This window comes from Typopeltis vanoorti, chromosome 5 (genome assembly GCF_054136105.1).
Source record: "Typopeltis vanoorti isolate ZY-2024b chromosome 5, IOZ_Tvanoo_1.0, whole genome shotgun sequence".
Taxonomy (NCBI): domain Eukaryota; kingdom Metazoa; phylum Arthropoda; class Arachnida; order Uropygi; family Thelyphonidae; genus Typopeltis; species Typopeltis vanoorti.
The window spans coordinates 58,978,587-58,996,308 of NC_143553.1; the positions used below are offsets into that span (position 1 = coordinate 58,978,587).

Below are 17,722 nucleotides of genomic sequence, written 5' to 3' on the forward strand. Positions count from 1 at the left end.
TGCCTAAGTAGCTGAAATGTTTTACTCGTTCCACGGGTTCCCCGTTCATAACACAGTTGACATTTTCGACAATTCTACCTATTTTCATTGTCTTTGTCTTTTTAATGCTGACCTTCATACCATATATATTACAACAGTTATTCAATTTAGCAGGGAATCTTGCAAACTTGTAGCGGATTTATTCAGAAGTATAACATCGTCTGCATAAAGCAAAGAGCTGACATTAACAGCTCCAATTCTGATATCATGTTTAATACCACTTTCCTTCATCATGAGATCCATATAGATAATGAATAACAGAGGGGATAATGTACATCCTTGTCTCACACCAGATTTAACATTAAACCATCTTCCTATACATTCTTCAATTCTAACTGCTGACTTACAACTCAAATAAAGACTAAGTATTGCTTGATATAATGCCCCATTGACACCATATAACTGTAGCGTATTGAATAGCTTCTCTCTTGGCACCTTGTCATATGCCTTTTCCAGATCAACAAAACTTAAATACAGATCTTTGTAATATTCCCATGCTTTCTCGACTATTTGTCGTAAAGTGAAGATCTGATCCTGACAGCCTCTATTTGGCCTGAATTCAGCTTGTTCTTCACCAAGCTTTTCTTCCACAATTCTTCTCAACCGTTTCTCAAGTATACTTGCATAGTTTTACACAGTAACATTGTAAATAACTGTGTAAAACTAGCTAAACTTCTTCAATGTTCAGCTAGTTTTACACAGTTACACTCAGTAGGGAAATACCTCTGTAATTCTCACATTCAGTTTTATTTCCCTTTTTATATATGGGTACTATGAGAGCTGTACTCCAATCATCGGGAATTCGTCCCTCTGTCCAGGCTTTCTGAACTATGCAGTGCAGCCACTGTAAGACTTTTATACCACCATACTTCAGCATTTCTGGTCGAATATCATCTACTCCTGCTGCCTTTCCATATTTCAAGCCTTTGATGGCTTTTTCTACTTCAAGTATGGATATGTATTCCTGACTGTATGCCTGTTGAGTGTTTTTTACCACTGTGCTATTGCTGCTTGTTTCATTTAGCAATTTTTCGAAGTAATTACTCCATACTTCAGGGATATCTTTTTCTCCTGTTTTCATGTCACCTTTATCATCTCTAACCCCCTTTTACAGCACTTTTTCCTCCATTTCTAAGTTTCTTTAACAACCTCCAGAATATCTTACCACCTTGTTGATATTTATTTTCTATGTTCTTACCAAAGTCAGTCCTCCCATGACTTTTGTTTAGCTAGTTTTACACAGTGTTTCACTTTCTTACATTTGTCTCTGTATTCTCTAAGAGCTAAAGCTGACTTATTTGCCAGGAACTTTTGATATAATTTCTTCTTTTCCTTCACTGCCTCTTTAACTTCCTGCATCCACCATGGAGTCCTGATTTTTCTATCCTTGCAGACAACCTCACCACATGGCTCTCTGGCTGAATAAATCAGGGTTTGCTTCAAGGCTTGCCACTGAATCTCCAAGGTTTGGTTCCTGTTCTCAAACTCTTTCATTTTTTCTTCGATAATCTTTGTGTATTTTAGTCTACAGTTCACATCTGAGAGCTGCTCAACTTTTATTTGCTTTAAAACTTTCTTATATGTTATTCTTTTCAATATGAAATTCAATTTTATCCTGCTCAAGAATAAATAGTGATCGCTTCCAATTTCAAATCCTCTGTACACTCTGGTGTCCTGCAGCAGGGAGAAAACATCACTATCAACAATAACATAGTCAATGAGACTTTTCTTATTCCTTGCCTCTTCTCTCCATGTGAATTTGTGCACATTTTTATGTTGGAACATCATGTTCTGAGCAGAAATCCAACAGGTATTTGCATGTTGGATTTCTTATTAGCTCTGCTCTTTACTCCAAATTTTCCCAAAATATTTTTGTATGTCTGACAATCATTTCCTACTCTGCTATTCAGCTCCCCAACAAGGACCAACTTTTCCTTTTTCATTGTGTCAGTTGCTTTTTCTAAAACATAAAAAAATTCCTCTGCTTCTACCTTAGTAGAACCTTCTGTGGGACCATAGGCACAAATAAGTCTCATTGTCCAGTTCTCCCATTCTCATATTTGTCCACATCACTCTACTTGAGACTGCCTGTGATTCAAGAATATTAGCCTCGCATTTTGTGTTGAATACTATGGCTACTCCTTCCTTTCCTTGATTATCATTGCCTGAATATAACATTTTGTATTTATTGATCAGAAAGATCTCACCAGTTTTTGTCTTTTTTGTTTCAGTCACCCCTATTATGTCGATCTGGTACTTATCTAATTCCTCAGCTAGCTCCATTTCTTTGCCATTCAGGCTTCTTATGTTGATAGTACCGATCTTTAACTCTGGTGATACTATGGCTACTCCTTCCTTTCCTTGATTATCATTGCCTGAATATAACATTTTGTATTTATTGCTCAGAAAGATCTCACCAGTTTTTGTCTTTTTTGTTTCAGTCACCCTTATTATGTCAATCTGGTACTTATCTAATTCCTCAGCTAGCTCCATTTCTTTGCCATTCAAACTTCTTATGTTGATAGTACCGATCTTTAACTCTGGTGATGTTGAGTTGGGGTGTGTTTTCAGAAAGATGATGAAAATATAAAATAAATATCAATAATTATCCTTGATTTAAAAAAAAAATTTTGTATAACACATCCTAACTAATCAAAACTACTTCTCTCTAATTTATTACACTTAAAGACAGAAAATTACCTTTGGGCCATACTTATTATGTGGTACTGCTCCAGTCAGATGACTATTTATTGTCAGAAAGGGTTTAACTTCCTGCCACTGTTTTGTATGAAGAGACTCATCAGCTACATCATTTCTCCTAAAATTAATGTAGAGAATAAGAACTGTGATAATATTTGAACAAAAAAAAATTAAGTTAATTTAATTTCAGATATTCAGACTACAAGTTTCTAAAAACTAGTGCATATAAACAAAGGGACAGAAAAAAAAAAAGTTAACTAATATGTCAGCTTTTAAACAACACTAGTTATTGCTGTCACATTCTGTGGGATAAGATATGTCATATCCCAGCTCTGCTGTTAATTTTTGATAAATGCAGACCTAAACTTGGTGTAATATTAAGATCTTGGTTTTTGTTACATCATGTGGGGATACAGACCATTTTTGAGGCTTCTTTAAAGTTTCTTATAAAACAGTTATAATCAATATATAGGATTTGTTTCTTGCCAAACTACTTGGAGGCCTTGTGTAGAAGGCTAAGCCACAAAGGCAAATGCCACAAGAGCAATGAATTTAGTATAACTCCTAGTTGTTGTTTTTTATGGAGGGATGTGGAAGTTCTGATAGATGTAACAATCTCGAAATCATATAAAGTAGTAAAGAAGCAACATTAATGTTAAAATCATGAAGCAATGTTATCCATTAAATTCTTGATATAAGGTGTAACATTCATGATGTAACTGCATTTTCGAAATCCCTGAATCACTTGGTGCTAAACATAATACAACATTGTGAGAGCTGCATCGCAGTTTGGAGTGGACATATTCCATACTGAAATGTCACTCCACATAGTTTTCTGTAAGCATTGTACATCAATTCCTTAACAACATCTTTAGAAAATTTGTAACTTTTTCCAAAAACATATTGCAATTTAATTTGTATGAAATGGAAAATACATTTTTTTTATATAATATAATTTATTTGTATGATGGCAATATATTTATGTTCACATTTGGCTGTAGTCATGAGCATTTTTTCACATACAGGTAAAAATGTAGTTCATCTTTCGCTTTAGGTATCACATATAGCCAGTATATCACACAATCTTCCTATATATTCAAAATATAGTCAAGGATATATAAATATTCTTGACAATAGCTGACAACATTCAAACAATGGTGTGTTCCTTGAAACTTGCATAACTTAATGACATCATCTCAAATGTTCTGACTGCATATCTCAATGCATATCAAGATCTGGCTGCATATCAAGAATATCTCAATATTCTAAGTAATCGCAGTTAACTGTTCATATACATATATATTTTTTTGGTAATAATGAATGTGTTATGTAACCCACCATTTCAATTGCATTGTTTGAACTAACCATAGTTTCCCCTCAAACTCAAACAGCATCAGCATATTCCATGTAATCACTGAGCTATGACTGAAACAAGAGTCAGTAAACACATACTTTGTGATTCATGTCTCTTTTAAATGTTGTCTTTATCTTCTCTTTTCAATTATCCAATCTTCAAAATAATGACCTTTCAATTAACTAATCCTTGCATTTGAAACAACTTCTTGTAGAGCACCATGCAATTGTAGTTCAATTATCTGATACTTTGATTATCAGAACTTGCTGTTCTGATGATGATAACAACAATAATCACTTCGTTAGAGATATTACTCTCCTCAAACTGTGCTATGATTTTTTTTTTTTTTGTATGTGTGAATGTCCCATTCATGCATACAAAATGTTTTGCTACGATTATGATCTAAACTTGTCGTAATGTTCTGGGGTGAAGCGGAAGAGCATAAGAGGCAATGATGGAGGTCAGCATCACTGCTAAAATTCAAGATAGTACTGCATGAAGAATTGGGTTAATTTTCCATGAATTGTCAGAAGTAAATGAACAGTTACTAAATACTGATATATGTCAAAGGTGAGCTTACAACTTATAAAAAAAAATAAAAAAAATAAATAAAAATCAGCTAATGCCTTTTTATTCCCGTATATTGGGAGCAGGCGAGGCCGTTTTAGCCCCATCTAACTTTTGGAGACTGAGTGGGCAGCTCAATCTCCACTGGTACCCAATCAGAGATTGCTGGCCCAAGGCTAACACTAATTAAGCAGCATGCAGTGAAGAGAGACGGCTCAACAAGTGCCACCATCTCGTGGTCCCTATCCCTAACACTCGTATTTAACGTCTGAAATAATGTGGGTTCTACGGTCGATTTTCTTGAGTTTATGGGACGAAAAACCTGATTTTCGGGAGAAAAACCCGCTTGCCCATGCCAGAGATCGACTAACTCAGGAACCAGTCAAAAAAAAGCTTAGAAAAACTTCCTCTAGTCGCCGACTAGATTTGAAACCAAGAAGTCTTCCTTCGTGCGGTCAAGCACCGTGATGGTCAAACGCCACATCCACTGAGCTACACAGGCTCCTGCAACTTTTTAAAAAGGTAATATTTTAATCCCTATATTTCTTGGATATTCCAAGAGTTTAGGCAACATAATAACATTCAACAATAAACACCATCATAAAATTCAATTTCATCTTATAAGAAGGGGGGAAAAAAAACTTACCCATCTTCTTTGGATTGCTCCTCAAGTGCCTGCCTGATAAATACGTCTTTCATAGCCTTTTTTAATAATCGTGCAGATTTCTGCTTTTCAATTTTTTTCTGTCTGGCTGCAGACCAGTTTCTTATTTCCTGTGACTGCTTTCTCAAACTATCAAACTTCTGTTCCCTCCCATCCAAAAAAAATATAATTTATTAATGACTTAAATTTTCTGAAATGTAATGTGCAATTTCTTTCAGAAAGAAGAATTATAAAATTAAAAAAAAAGTAAACCAAAAATTCATGCTTCAGATTTTAAAAAATATCTAAAACATTAGCTCTGGATATTTTATAACTTCAACAATATTTCTTATCTACTTTTTTGTTGGCTAGCATTTCTACATTAAAGGCACCTTGCCTTTGAAATATTTTACTGTATATCAGAACTTGATATGAATTGACTTGTATTATCTGTAGCTCAGTCAGTTATGATGTCCTGTGGCTAGAAAGAATCTGAATTCAAATCCTATCTATGACATGAAGAACCTTTAAATGTCTTTACAAACAAAGCTAAGTTAACCCAGGCCTGACAGACAATTGTTGGATGCTGATTATATAGAGATTGGAGTAATTATTATTTGTTTCAGAATCCAACATGATCTTCCATCACATAGGCTAGACGTGTAAATATTATTTAATGTAATTCACTTGTTTATAATTTAATATTCATATAACTACCTTTAACCTTATTTAATATTTAATTATTTAATCAAGGATATATGTATTAATAATGAAAAGACTGTATTAAATATTATTAAGCTATTTTATTTATTACTATATTAATATTATAAGAACTTGTATTTGATAATTTAACTGCGCATTAATTGAAATGTAAATATTCTCTATTTATTCCTATTTGTAGAAACTTAACGTTATGCAATAGCTCAATTTTATTATGTTTTGTTTTGTTGTCATGGAAACGTATGTTAGATAGCTTGCACGAGTTTGGAACAAAGCGTGAGGGAAAGTTTACTAAAGTTTTTTAGTAAAGTTTACTAAAATAAAGAAATCACGAGAACAATTTAGGCGGGAAGAATGGATATAAAAAGGAAGAATGCTGAAAATTAGAATAGAGATAGGGAGTGAGAAGAGGGCATTCAGTTGGAATCGGAGCATTCAGCATTCGGGGAATCAGAGTGCGATATTAGAGAGTCGGCAAGTCACTCAAGCAGCTAATTTAAGTCTACTAGTCGAGAAGCAGTTAGCTAATAAGTTGTAGAATAACAATTATAGTTACGGAAAACAGCTGAGAGACTATTAAATAGACTAGCAATACTTGAGTTGAGATTTAATTTCAGCGCCGACCTTTCAAGGACATACGGAACCTTGAAGCAAAGTACGAAGTTTCTAGAGAATAGTAGAGGCTGTGAAGTTGAAGTTTACCATTAGCTGTGTTTAGAATTATAGTGCCTAAAGAATTATTTGAATGCAGGAGGAATGAACAACTGTGCATATAAAACCTCAAGATAAGGAATTATTGTGTATTGCCTTAATTCATGAGTGATCAGTAGTACTTCATGCAAGAACATTTGTTTATGTGTATAATGACCGATGATTAATTCAGTTATTGCTTACAAGATTTAATTAATGAGTGCCGTATACTGTTTAAGTGTTTACAGTTATAAAAAGTGTTTACGTATAAGTAGATGAAGAAAAAAGATTATCAGTAAGATTATTCCAACCTTTAATAATTCTATACAGAGAAGTGTGTGAGTTTCATCCTAGAATTTCCCTATACTAACAGTAACTATTGCGGAATGATATAATCACATAATCACAAGAAAGATATTTATTTAACCAAATATTTTGGTCTGGAAATAGCAGACCATCGTCAGTGGTATTACAAGAACAGTTTAAAAAATACAAGCTAGAATACTAACAATAGATCGTTAAAATTAGAACACACCGCATGATGTTATATCACTAAGTATGAAACGGAATATTTTGAAGTAGAAACATGATTGAATTTGCTATTAAAAAAAAAAAAAAAAATTAATTAATGAGTAATCTTGATTAGACTTTCCCAGATTTTTGATATAGATATACAGTCATTACGATTCAGGTTGGGGCGATGAAGCAAGGCCTCCACACTTTCCTTGAACAAACGTTCGAACCTATAACGGGATCTATGTAAGAGGCGAGTCCTGGACCAAAGATGCTGTGGTCAGTTTCAATCCCGTGTTGAGCCAATCCAGACTCTTCAGGTTTGTTGTGAAGAATGGATGATTGATGTTCTTGGATTCTTTTTTCAAGAGAACATCCAGTTTGTCCAAAATAAGAGAGATCACAGTTGCACGGAATTTGATAAACTCCAGGAAGAGATAAAGTTGAGCGTTTGTCTTTAGGAGAAGGAAAATGAGAAGACAATTTATTAATAGGTGAATACGTAGTTGTTAAATCATATTTCTTTAAAATTCTTGCGATAGGTTCTGAAATACCGGAGATATAAGGAATAGGCACTCGACGTATTGAAACTTTGTTGTTTTGTGGAGGATTATAAGAATTGAGAAGACGTTGAGTACTTTTTTCAGAAAAGCCATTGAGTTTCATGTGTTGTTGGATAGTAGAAAGTTCTTTCTGTAGATAATCAAAAGTAGAACAATTAGTTTTGGCTCTTCTGATGAGGCATTTTATAATTCCTGTTTTTTGACATGAATGATGGGCTGATTCTTTAAGAATATAATGACCCGTGAATGTTGGTTTCCTGTATACTGTAGTTGTAAGAATATTTGAAGGTGATCGGATGAGGAGAACATCTAAAAAAGATAAAAAAAAGACAAAAAACAGGAATTATAAAATGCCTCATCAGAAGAGCCAAAACTAATTGTTCTACTTTTGATTATCTACAGAAAGAACTTTCTACTATCCAACAACACATGAAACTCAATGGCTTTTCTGAAAAAAGTACTCAACGTCTTCTCAATTCTTATAATCCTCCACAAAACAACAAAGTTTCAATACGTCGAGTGCCTATTCCTTATATCTCCGGTATTTCAGAACCTATCGCAAGAATTTTAAAGAAATATGATTTAACAACTACGTATTCACCTATTAATAAATTGTCTTCTCATTTTCCTTCTCCTAAAGACAAACGCTCAACTTTATCTCTTCCTGGAGTTTATCAAATTCCGTGCAACTGTGATCTCTCTTATTTTGGACAAACTGGACGTTCTCTTGAAAAAAGAATCCAAGAACATCAATCATCCATTCTTCACAACAAACCTGAAAAGTCTGAATTGGCTCAACACGGGATTGAAACTGACCACAGCATCCTTTGGTCCAGGACTCGCCTCTTACATAGATCCCGTTATAGGTTCGAACGTTTGTTCAAGGAAAGTGTGGAGGCCTTGCTCCATCGCCCCAACCTGAATCGCAATGACTGTATATCTATATCAAAAATCTGGGAAAGTCTAATCAAGATTACTCATTAATTAATTTTTTTTTTTAATAGCAAATTCAATCATGTTTCTACTTCAAAATATTCCGTTTCATACTTAGTGATATAACATCACGCGGTGTGTTCTAATTTTAATGATCTATTGTTAGTATTCTAGCTTGTATTTTTTAAACTGTTCTTGTGATACCACTGATGATGGTCTGCTATTTCCAGACCGAAATATTTGGTTAAATAAATATCTTTCTTGTGATTACGTGATTATATCATTCAGTCTTATGTCGCAAGTATCCTTGAAACAACAAACTATTGCGGAAATTAGCTGAAGTGTAAATTTAAAAGTGTTTGTTTGTGAAGAGGTGTTACTGCAATTTTTGTTGTATTTGGAACTTAAAGAACTGTGAGAAGACTGTATTAGAGATAACAGATTTACCATTGTCTGAGTTTGTATGACAGTATTATCAGAAAAGCTGAAGTGTTTATAATAACTTATTTAGTGTTTTGATCTTAAGTGTACAATTTGTGATTCTAAAATTAAATGTTTGTTTTTGTTAATCAAAAGTTGTATTTTGCCTGAATCTCTTTTACTGCACCATTCATAAAATATTTGAACCAAAGCGGGTGAATTAAGTAAGTCAAATATACTCGGCCAGTATATATAATAACAACATATAAAGGAAGGGTAGTTGAGAGTTGGTTTATCTTCAATTCTTGAACTAATTCAGATATAAAGTGGCGCAGTCTTTAAATATAAATTTTCTTTATATTTGAATTAGAAATCAACTTACAACTTATCAATTAGTTAATAACATCCTAATAGTAATCATGTCGGATCCAAAGTATAGATTGAGAAGAAGTAGGATCCAACACAATCCAACCAGAGAATACACAACTGACAGACATAACAGACTAAACAGATAGGAATAACTATCATAACATTAATCAGGTTTCTATGAAGTAAGTTAATTTAATATGAGGCCCTTATGCTTAACATGTTAAGGGGAAGATGATAAATTAAATTTATCTAATAGTTTGCAATTCATTCTGACATTATGGCATCTTTCTTCTGATATGTACTGAAACAAATAAATATGTTGAAATGCAGAATAACAAAACAAAAATTAAATTTAATAATGCTCTAACCAAATTTTACACTCTTAAAAATGATTTAATGTAAAAATTATTTATCATAACACATTCATCATTCATTTCATAGATAGAAGACTAATGATCATTATTATTTGAAACATTTATGAAAAGCATCTGAAACATTTACACAATTAAGGTTTTCAATGTAAGCACTGTTGTTATGGTAAATGATTTTGTTCCATGTTACAAAGCAATGGGATTATACTGGTGATGAAAACACTATGATGCTTCCTAGGGAAAATTATTAATGATCAAGCAAAACTTTGTGAAAAGGACATGCTGAGCTTTGCTGGATTATTAACAATTACCTGTAAGAAGATTCATGGTGATAGGAAGGCAAAAATCAGATTACGAGAAGAAGTTAGCCGAGCAGGCAAAAGGAAATCCCAAAGAGAGGTTTCATTATGTGGAAAGCAGGAGGAAGAATGACTATGGAAGGATAACTTCTTTTGGATTACAGATGGCAGATAGGCAACAGAGGAAGATGAAATTGTTGAGCTAAGCTAATGAGTGACCATTGTGTAAGGTTATATCATCCAATTGAAGATACTGTTATGGCAGAAGTGACAGGGACTGATGTGAGAACAGAGATTTGATGAATTGAAGGTACTTCGGATATTGCAGAATCTGAATACAAATACAGCTGTAGGACTGGATGGGATATTAGCTCGTGTTTTAAGAGAATGTGCAGGGGAACTGGCAATGCCTTTGACTAGGCTGTTTAAGTGTCAGCTCTGGCAAAGTCCCAAGTGAATGAAAGGAGACAAAATAATTCCTTTACATAAAGGAGGATCAAAGTCTGTGGCAGCAAACTACAGACCATGTGTATCTCAGCTGTGGTGGTAAAAGTATTGGAAAAGTTTGTCAAAAAGGGAATTCAGGAATGGATTGGACAAGAATATGATACTCTATGAGGGGAAGCATGGCTTTGTGAAGGATCAGTCATGCCTTTGCAATTTACTAACTTTTTATAATAGCACTGTTGTTATGGTAATAACAACAGCTGAGTTGGATAAAGGGAATGGCTACATGATGCAACTTCTGGTTTCAAACGCTTTTGACAGGATACCACATGGTAATCTATTATGCAAACTGCAAGAAATTTGGGATGGATACAAAACTGGTGTTATGGATAAAAGGGTGGCTGATGGACAGATACCAAAAAAAGTAGTATATGGAAGAGCAGAATACAGGAGAAGGTAGGTGACTAGTGGTGTACCACAGGACTCTGTGCTTGGACAACTGCTGTTTAATTTGTACATATATGATATAGGAACTAATTTGAAGATTGGTAGAGTAGTAGTTAATCAAAGTAATGCTGAGAGCTTGTAGGATGATTTAAATAGACTGACACTATGGACAAACATACTGGATGTCAATTTAATGTGGAAAAGTGGACAGTTATGCATTTTGGGGATACAATGATTACAAGCTGCATGTCACACTGAGGGAACTGTAATCCAAGAAATTGACGAAGCCAGAGATATGAAGATAGTAGTAGAAAGACAGTTGAAGTTTGGAGGACATAGCATATTTTTTGAATAATGGCTTCACACGTGTAAGAAAAACTAAATATAATTTATTATTCCTATATATTTCACTTAATATGTCAAGTTTCTTTCAGGGAGAAGACAGAAAAACTGGCAGCAACATTTAAATTCTGAATATAAGAACAAGTCATTACAGCATGCATATGATATCACATCTTGGTCACAGATGTCCAGTAGAAGGAAACCATTAGATTTTCAAGATGTGGGAATAGATGTATAATAAATAAATTAATTTAAAAGATAAATAAATAAAAAGATAAAAAATTATAGATAATTAACTGCAAATCACTTCCCAAAACTTAGAAATAGGCATACAGTCTGTCCGATTAAGATTGTCTCATTAGAGGGCACATTACTCAAGTAGGCAGGGTAGCTCACACTTAGTTATTGAAGAACACTAATAAGCAGAGATAAGGCAGTTATCATTCCTCTTTATAAAGCCTTGATACGACTACATCTGGATTACTTTACTCAGGTCTGGTGGTCACCTGGGATTCTTAAACATTCCCCATAATTGGCCAATATGGTGAGTGGTCTGTGCATTGCTTCCTATGAGGATAGATTGAGGATTTGTGGATTGCAATAGTTGATTGATAGGCAAAAAAAAAAGGAGGATTATGATAGAAACATTTAAGTTACTTAAAGGATTTCATAGATTTGATGCAGGGGAAATGTTTCAACACTTGGCTAGACTGGGTAGGACAAGAGGTTATTCCTGGAAGTTGAGTAAGAGTGTAGTTAGCAAGACATGAGGGACTAAATTTTTCACATGGAGAGTGGTGAATAAATGGAATGGATTGCGTGAGTCAATTGTGTGTGCTTTGTCTGTTAATGGTTTCAAGAGAGAGAGAGAGAGATACAACAGATATAGTGTTGATAGTTGAGTCTCCCAAGATGAGTCTTAGGACTCCATGGAGGAACCTGTGCAATAATAATAATAATATACTATTATGGAGTCCTAAGACTCATTATGAGAGACTCAACTATCAACACAATATCTATCATCTCTCTCTTGAAACCATTAACAGACAAAGCACACACTGACTCAGGCAACCTATTCCATTAATTCACCATCTGCAAGTGAAAAATCCAGTCTTCACATCCTTATTACCATACTCTTACTCAACTCTGAAGTGCTCAAATATTTCCCCTGCATCAATCCTATAAAACAATGAGTCCCACCACACATCCACTCTATAAAATCTTTTAAGTAACTTAAACATTTCCATCACATCCTCTCTCTTTTTTTTGCTTATCAACCAATTTTTGCAATCCACAAACTCTCAATTTATCCTCATAAGGATGCATTTCACAGACTACTCACCATCTTAGTCACTTGCCTCTGGATCTCTCCACTACTTCCTCAACCCCAAGAAACCTGGGTGGCCAGATCCAAGCCCAGTAATCCAGATGTGTAAGTATTAAGGCTTTATAAAGAGAAATAACAACTTTATCTCTACTTGCTAGCATATGTTCTTCAACAGCCAAGTAATCCTATGAGTTACCTTGGGAAACTGAGCAATATGCCCTCTAAACTTCAACTCTCATCCCCCAAATCTCTAGCTTCATCTATTTGCTGGAGTACAATTCCATCAATGTGGTAGAATGCTTGTAATTTATGTATTATCCCAAAATGCATAACTTTACACTTTTCCACATCAAACTGACATCCATCATGTTTTGCCCATAGTGTCAGCCTATTTAAATCATCCTGTAAGTTCCCCACATTGCCTTGATTAGCTATTTACTCAATCCAATTTTGCATCACCAGCAAAGAACTGAATATTTCCCTTCAAACTATTTACCATATCATGTATGAACACATTAAACAGTAGTGGTCCTAACACAGAACCTTCCTGATAACTATCTATTATCAGTCCATCATCCACCCTCGTATCCATATACCCAGTGTCATATCCACATCCATTTGTACTAATTTGTGTAACAGAGATTCCCATGGTATTCTGTCAAATGAATTTGAAAAATCCAGCAGAATGAATCACTGTGTAGCTCTTTTGGATAAAGCTGCAACCCTATTATAAAAAGTCAGTTAATTGCTAAGGCATGATAGCCCTTCACAAAGCCTACTGCCCCTCATAGAGTATGATATTCTTATCCACCCATTCCTGAATTCACTCTTTGACCAACTTTTCCTGTATCTTTAACCACTATTCCTTAGATACTGATTGGTCTATAATTTGCTATTGCAGTGTTAAAGACTCCATTATACAAAGGAATTCTTTTTCCCACTTTCCACTCTCTTGGGACTCGACCAGAATTGAGACTTAAAGAGCCTAGTCAGAGGCATTGCCAGTTCCCTTGCACATTTGCACATTCTTGTAAAACACAAGTTGATATCCTATCTAATCCCATGGCCCTATTTACACTGAGATTCTGCAACATCCTAAGAACTGCTAATTCATGCACCTCTGTTCTCACATCAATCAGAGCAATAGCCTCATGTGGATGATATACCCTTGGAAAGTTTTATCTTGCAAGGATATATTGCAAAGTTTTACCATGCACTATTTTATCTGCTTCTGTCACCTTTCTACCATCAGCACATGTTAAAGTTATCCTCCCATAGTCATTCTTCCTGTTACTTGCCACATAATGAAAGAACTCTTTGGGATTTCCTTTGGCCTGCCTATTTTTTTCTCATAATCTGATTTTGTGTCTTCCTTACCATGCCAGTCACCTTTCTTGCCTGGCCTTTATACTGCTTGTGAGCTTGTTAGTCACCTTTCACCTTATATACCCACTATAACACTTTTTTTTTTTTTTTTGTAGTTCTTGTTTACTGATGCTACTCATCCATCTAACTACTACATGATTAACCCTCCTGACCATGGATGTAGTTCCACATACCCCTTCTTGACAGAATACCCCTCCCCTCACATTTTGCAATCTTCAAATCAAGTGATCACACCCCCAATCAGATGCAATGTGGCCACAATGGTTACAGATAGCTCTCTTGATCCTATGATGAGATCCAATAACTTCATACCATGAGTCCCCTGAATCACATGCTGCCTCACATAATTATCTCTCAGTAGGTGTATAAATTCCATTTTCTTCCTGCCACGTGATCCTTCCAATCTAAATCTCCATAGTTCCTGCTATTTGGGAGAACTATGGAGATTTAGATTGGAAGGATCTCTGCCCACCCCCATAATAATTACTCAACCTGTCCTCATTGTACTAATTTGCTGAAGTATGTCTTTCACATCATTCCTGGAACCTACTGACTTACAACTAACCATACATTTTGTCTTATTGGTCTCAATCTCATACTAGATTGCCTCAAGAGAACTGCCATCCACCTACCTGTCTCCTACTCTTTTGGCTGCAATTTATCTGCTATCATCGGTACCCCCCCCCCCCAATTCTATCTTCTCTATCCTTCCTGAAAATACTAAACCTATCGCATTCTTTCCTTGTAAATTCATCATTTACTGTTAGCCATTCTCACTAATGTCTCTAACTTTTGGTGAGGTTGCACTAACCAATGCCAAAAATTCCTCTCTCTTGTTCCTGATACCTCTGGCATTAGTATATAGAAACTGAAGCATTCCTTCAGATCACCCAACCACCTTTACTTCCTGAAATGACCACTACATTCAATACTGCTGTTTTAGAGACTAGATTCTGCATTTGTTGGTCATTCTCATACTCACTCTTCTCAATGTACACATATACACACCTTCATCTACCTATTGATTAAGTTTTTCAGACTTTGTGCTTCTGGATTCTCTGGTGAGTAAAGTTGACAATTACTAATTAACTGGTAAGCCTCTTGATAGTGAAGAAGATGGGTAGCTGAAACCTTCACTATTTTCAAGAAGATTGTAGTGAGGACAACAGGACATTGGAGGCTAACTTTTACTCCCTTTTTTAGGACAGTCTAGATACAAGCTGTACAAGTATGACAGCTTGAATAGATGATATAGGGTGAGTTCAAATTTTAAGCAGCACAAACTTATGGGTATAAGTGGGGATACCATTTGGACCATCAAGGCATATAGTACACTGTTTATGGATATCCTTTCTCATTTATATATAAGTCAGTAGAAAAAACTGATACCAAGGGGTAATCCTTATCATTGGGTGATGTTACTATGGTATCATCTAGATGTGAGAAATATGGAAATATAGAAGGGAAGAAGTGTCTAACAGACTTAGGATGAACCTGATGCCCAACAGATCAAGGTTTAAACTGACGTTTGAGTACAAGATAAGTGGTCTACATTTGAATGTCTCAAAATCTGATTTGGATTTTGGGTCATTTGAGTTATGGTGAATTTTTATCTTTGACTGCTTTGGTACACTTATTGGAAAACCAAGGCTTGGACTGTGGCCAGGGATTTTTTGTAAAGAGAGAGAGAGAGTGTAGGGGGATTAAAGTTCTCATTCTAGCTAGGATTATTGCAATTATTTAGTTGAAGAAGATGTCTGGTTCAGAAGAGTAGAAATTACATGTAATTAAACCATGAAAAAGAGGCCAAGAGGCCTTCAGTACCTGAAGTGTGAAAGGACATGGGTTGGCTTGTGAAGTTGTTAATATATAGCAAAAGAAACATGAACAAGGCTAAGATTAGAGTTATTACCAGGATGAGATGTGATGCCAACAGCGTATATGGAGAAGGAGGTCCTGGATGTGGAGAGTATGATGAGGATTATCTGCAATTCTGGTTTGTAGATACACAATTTGTGTCAAATCATTACCAACAGCAAATAATTTAGCATCTTCAGGCTGATCTGTGAAGATCAGAGAAGAAGCCTACAGAAAATTAAAAAAACTGTGGAAAATCAACCTTGAGAGATAAATAATCAAAGAGATTAGAGGAGTTGCTGGAATTAGGAGAGCAGTTAAGGCAGCAAATGAAAGCAACAAATATGTGGCAAGGATATCTAAGTCGGAGCAGATTATAATGAGGGATTCAAGTTCAGTAATCTCAGGCATGAAATGTTAGGTATGACACGCACACACCAATTGGAAGAAATTATGCAGAATGTAGTTTGAATAGTTCAAATAATTTAAGTTTAAAGTGAGACTGTAAATCTCTGTGAAGCAGATGTAAAAGTGTCTTTTTTTTATTTTGTACAGAATTGTCTTGATGCGAGTTTCTATTGTATTTTTATTGTTTCTTTAATTTTTTGTGTTGCATTTTCATTATTTCTAATGATTTCTTTTTGGTATTCTTTATTATTTGTGCAATATTTTTTATGATCTGCAATGGCACTGTTATTTCTATGTCCTTCATGAATGATAATTTCAGAAACTTAGAAAGAGGGATAGATACAATGTGAGAGTGAAAGATTCATGAGTATGGCTCCAACAGTCTGGTCATTTATCCATGACCCTCAATAGTACCCCCCCCCCAAAAGCACAATGCTATGTTCTGACTCCCTTTAGGCACAACCTGGTTAGAATAAGTGCAGTAGGATTATTTAGTTAGTTGGTGGACATTCAGAACCAGTTCACTGTTGTACCTCAGACAGAGGAGGAACTAACCTTCTGCTTAAATATGTTGTGTTCAGTATGTCTGCAGAAATGTATGTTAAAGAGACCAAGAAATTTTATACTTGGTTTTAATCCTTTTCCCAAGTAAGCAAAACAAAGTTTTGTGCGTGAAATATGTTCATGTCTGACCTACTTGTATATAGAAGCTAATGACTTCATATCACTTGCATTAGTATGTATCCCATAATGCAAAGCACACTGCCTTTCGGGCATGTATAATGCAATGCATAATGGGAAGGGCCAGTACCCAGACTGGTTTCGACCTTTACTGAGATCTCGTCAGTGAGAGCCAGACCCGGGAGAGATACTACGGTTGAAGTAATGCAGAAGTTATATATATATCTCATGGGCCATTTCCCATTATGCATTGAATTATACATGCTTAAAAGGGGGGTGTGCTTTGTATTATTGAGATATATATGAATTCTGCATTACTTCAACCGTGGTATCTCTCCTGGGTCTGGCTCCCACTGATGAGACCTCAATAAAGGTCGAAACCGGTCTGGGTAGTGGCTGCAGTCTCTTATAAATAAAAAGAATAAGCAATTAAGAAAAAGAATAAACACAGAAGTGCAGATACTATATTGACATTCTGGAGCATCTTTTGAGTTTCTTTCAGATGAATCAATGAGCACCTTCCATTGGCTTGGCTCATCATGGCTTATTGACCTAATTTACCTTTGATTATGTCCATTTTGGTGCAAAATTATTCATTTTTCAAAATTGTAGATACATTTATAATTTATATGGAAGTATTGAATAG

The 17,722-nt window shown here is 35.0% G+C and overlaps 1 protein-coding gene across 1 annotated transcript in view; it reads right to left on the reverse strand.

Annotated features, from left to right (window-relative positions):
* Positions 1 to 17,722, reverse strand: part of LOC150106452 (protein FAM204A-like) — a 70,199-nt gene that overhangs the window by 32,659 nt on the left and 19,818 nt on the right. The window contains exons 3-4 of the mRNA XM_090392449.1: positions 5,307 to 5,464; positions 2,740 to 2,857 (exon numbers count right to left, since the gene is read on the reverse strand). Coding sequence (XP_090248575.1) covers positions 2,740 to 2,857; positions 5,307 to 5,359 — 171 coding nt within the window. The 5' untranslated portion in view covers positions 5,360 to 5,464. The remainder of the gene's footprint in view (positions 1 to 2,739; positions 2,858 to 5,306; positions 5,465 to 17,722) is intronic.